This window comes from Limulus polyphemus, unplaced genomic scaffold (assembly GCF_000517525.1).
Source record: "Limulus polyphemus unplaced genomic scaffold, Limulus_polyphemus-2.1.2 Scaffold4695, whole genome shotgun sequence".
Taxonomy (NCBI): domain Eukaryota; kingdom Metazoa; phylum Arthropoda; class Merostomata; order Xiphosura; family Limulidae; genus Limulus; species Limulus polyphemus.
Genome location: NW_013670305.1, coordinates 68,991 through 72,345, shown reverse-complemented (window position 1 = coordinate 72,345; position 3,355 = coordinate 68,991). Strand labels below are relative to the sequence as shown.

The following is a 3,355-nucleotide window of genomic DNA, read 5'->3' as shown; positions in this document are numbered from 1 at the left end:
GGTAATTGTTACACTGTGTAAAAGCTACGTTCTCACAGCTTGATATCCGGTAATTGTTACAGTGGATGAAAGCTACGTTCTCTGTTCTCACAGCTTGATATCCGGTAATTCTTACAGTGGATGAAAGCTACGATACAAATATCAGTTAATTTTAAAACGTTGTTTGTCCTCGCTCTACTCATTGAAAAAAACGAAACCAGTATCAGAACCCAAGTTATTGTAATCTTTAACTTCCTTCTGGGCCCTAGTAATACGTTTTACCATATATTTAAGCGTATCAAATAAACAAGCACCCAGTTTTATATTATCCGTCTTGGGAACCATAGCTCAGCCGTGTAAAAACTGTTAATTACTGTGGCAGGACTTTTATTACAGTACACCACAGGTGTGCTAATGATTAACTATCCTGTGGGGAAAACAGTCGAGGCACGGAAACGTTTTATGTTTTTGTTCTAAATATGCTATCTATTTCTCTTGATCTTATCGGCTGTTATTTTCACCAGGGCGTGATTAAGTGAGACTGAAAAGAAATATGCGTGCCTTAAGGTTAGGGAAAGAACAAAAATTAGTTATGATATTTATATATTAGGTGAATATCAGAGCATAGTACCGCTTTAACGAGTTGCTTTCAGTCACGTACCACCGTATGAGTTGTGATTCCCCTTTTAACCCCTTCTTTTTTTAGGTTGTTGTGGAGATAAGTTAAGGAAATACAATTACCTTGTGCCCTACACACAACCAAAACTTTGTCATTGTTTTACAGGTAACAACATTCCATATGTTACTCACGTCCTTCAACAGCTCAGGTAAGAAAAGTTGCACCCCCTTACCTTGAAGTAGGCCACTAGTGTTAGTCGTCATGCCGACTAACAACTAGAGAGACTCTACGAAAGGACCCGAGTCTGTGAAGTTGGGTGACCCATTCTGTGGTAATACGGTTGGGTAAACTAGGGGGGAAGCCAAGAAATTTATACATTAATTAATAACTCGCCAACTTTACATCATAACTCACCCAAAGATGGCTGCCGAAACGTTGTACACATTTCTTCAGTAAATCCAATTTTGCCCACTTAAAGCTGGCGATGTTTTGATTGATTTATTTACATCGTGAGATCCCTTTCTAAAAGCTGTCAAGACTTTATATTCTTCGCTAGACAACGCTACTACCCGATGTTACAAGTTTTTTTCTGGGAGTGTGTCGAGCCAAACTACGCCAGGTAGCATCGTTTGTATTGTTACTTCTCTGAGAGGATTTCACGTGCGTCTAAGTTTTACCGCTCGAGACATTGTCGCTAGGAGATATATATAATTAATTCAAGCTTTTTCATCATCAAGTTATGTATGACAAATAGTAACTGTTTTAGAAACACAAGCTGAACTTCATGTAAACTTATCGTTAACTGATGGAAGAAAAAAGTAACTTAGTATTTTGAAAGTGGTTTGAGTGACAGTCTGGTAGTTGACTAATAGACTTCACCGGTTGTGACTTGGCTGCTTAGGCTTTTTGTCACCATGGCTTTGTCGATGAATGGCGTCATTGAGTGGAGTAGCAGGAAGCGATATCTACAACGGTTGGTATATATATATATATATATGCAACTAACGTTGTTGTGTCTTTTTTAAATTAATACGTACTGACCTACAACGTTGTACATTTTTATTTAATACAGTAATAAGAATACTGTCTTGTTTGTTTGGATTTCGTACACAAGGCCTATACCTGCTCGAATCGTACGTAAGTGTGATGTAGGGTTAACCCACCAAAGAAAACAAGGTGTAGATACAACGTTTCGAGTAATGCCTATCTTCAAGTTTCTCTAGCTAAACAATAAATGAAAAATGGCATTGCCCGAAACGCCGTATCTACGACAGTATATATTAAATCTGTAGTTCACAGCTTGTCGTCTTTGGTTGGTTAAACTTTAACTTTTTTATTCTCTATTAACAACCACCATGTGTAATTTCTTACCACTAATGTTAGAGTGATAGACTATAGGGAAGGCAGCTAGTCAACACCACCCACCACCAGCTCTAGGGCGACTGTTGTCAGATCGAATATTGGGATTTAACTATTACTCTTATAATGCTCTCAAAATCCCAAAGTACGGCGTATTTTCTTTTTCGGTAACAGAGCGTGAAACTTGTAACCTCTCCTCCACATTCAGGCACACTAACCAATAGGCCACACTCGACCTGATCTTTGTTTTAAAAAACGATCTTGTCATCTGCATCAGTGCAGTTTCTGTTGTAGCTAAATGTTTATACACTCAACATACTCGCACTGCAACTTGATGTTCTTGTCACTCTCATTTTCTTATCTTACCATACATCACTTCTTTAGTACACGTCACACAGAAAGCAATTTCTTAACAGTTCAGAACAAATGATAAAAATAACCAATGTTACTGGAGCAATTAGTTATATTATTATTGGAACAGCATATTACTGAATTAGTGAGTTATATTATTACTGGAACAGCATGTTACATTATTACTGGATCAGTGAGTTGTATTATTACTGGATCAGCATGTTATTATTACTGGAGCAGTGAGTTATGTTATTACTGGAACAGTGAGTTATGTTATTACTGGAACAGCATGTTACATTATTACTGGATCAGTATGTTATATTATTATTGAAACAGCATGTTACGTTATTACTGGAGCAGTGAGTTATGTTATTACTGGAACAGCATGTTACATTATTACTGGATCAGTGAGTTATATTATTATTGAAACAGCATGTTACGTTATTACTGGAGCAGTGAGTTATGTTATTACTGAAATGGCATGTTACGTTATTACTGGAACAGCATGTTACATTATTACTGGATCAGTATGTTATATTATTATTGAAACAGCATGTTACGTTATTACTGAAGCAGTGAGTTATGTTATTTCTGGAACAGCATGTTATTATTACTGGAGCAGTGAGTTATGTTATTACTGGAACAGCATGTTACATTATTATTGGATCAGTATGTTATATTATTAATGAAACAGCATGTTACGTTATTACTGGAGCAGTGAGTTATGTTATTTCTGGAACAGCATGTTATTATTACTGGAGCAGTGAGTTATGTTATTACTGGAACAGCATGTTACATTATTATTGGATCAGTATGTTATATTATTAATGAAACAGCATGTTACGTTATTACTGGAGCAGTGAGTTATGTTATTTCTGGAACAGCATGTTATTATTACTGGAGCAGTGAGTTATATTATTACTGAAATGGCATGTTACATTATTATTGGATCAGTATGTTATATTATTAATGAAACAGCATGTTACGTTATTACTGGAGCAGTGAGTTATGTTATTTCTGGAACAGCATGTTATTATTACTGGAGCA

At 36.1% G+C, this 3,355-nt stretch overlaps 1 protein-coding gene across 3 annotated transcripts in view; it reads left to right on the top strand.

Annotated features, from left to right (window-relative positions):
• The window catches only part of LOC106471551 (B-cell linker protein-like), a 26,183-nt gene that overhangs the window by 3,392 nt on the left and 19,436 nt on the right, over positions 1 to 3,355 (top strand). For 2 of the 3 annotated variants that reach the window (XM_022400168.1, XM_022400167.1), the window contains exon 1: positions 1,499 to 1,571. The exons of the other annotated variant lie outside the window; for it this stretch is intronic. In XM_022400168.1, the coding sequence (XP_022255876.1) occupies positions 1,513 to 1,571 (59 nt within the window). In that variant the 5' untranslated portion in view covers positions 1,499 to 1,512. Of the gene's footprint in view, positions 1 to 1,498; positions 1,572 to 3,355 lie in introns of those variants that run through there. 3 annotated transcript variants of the gene reach the window in all.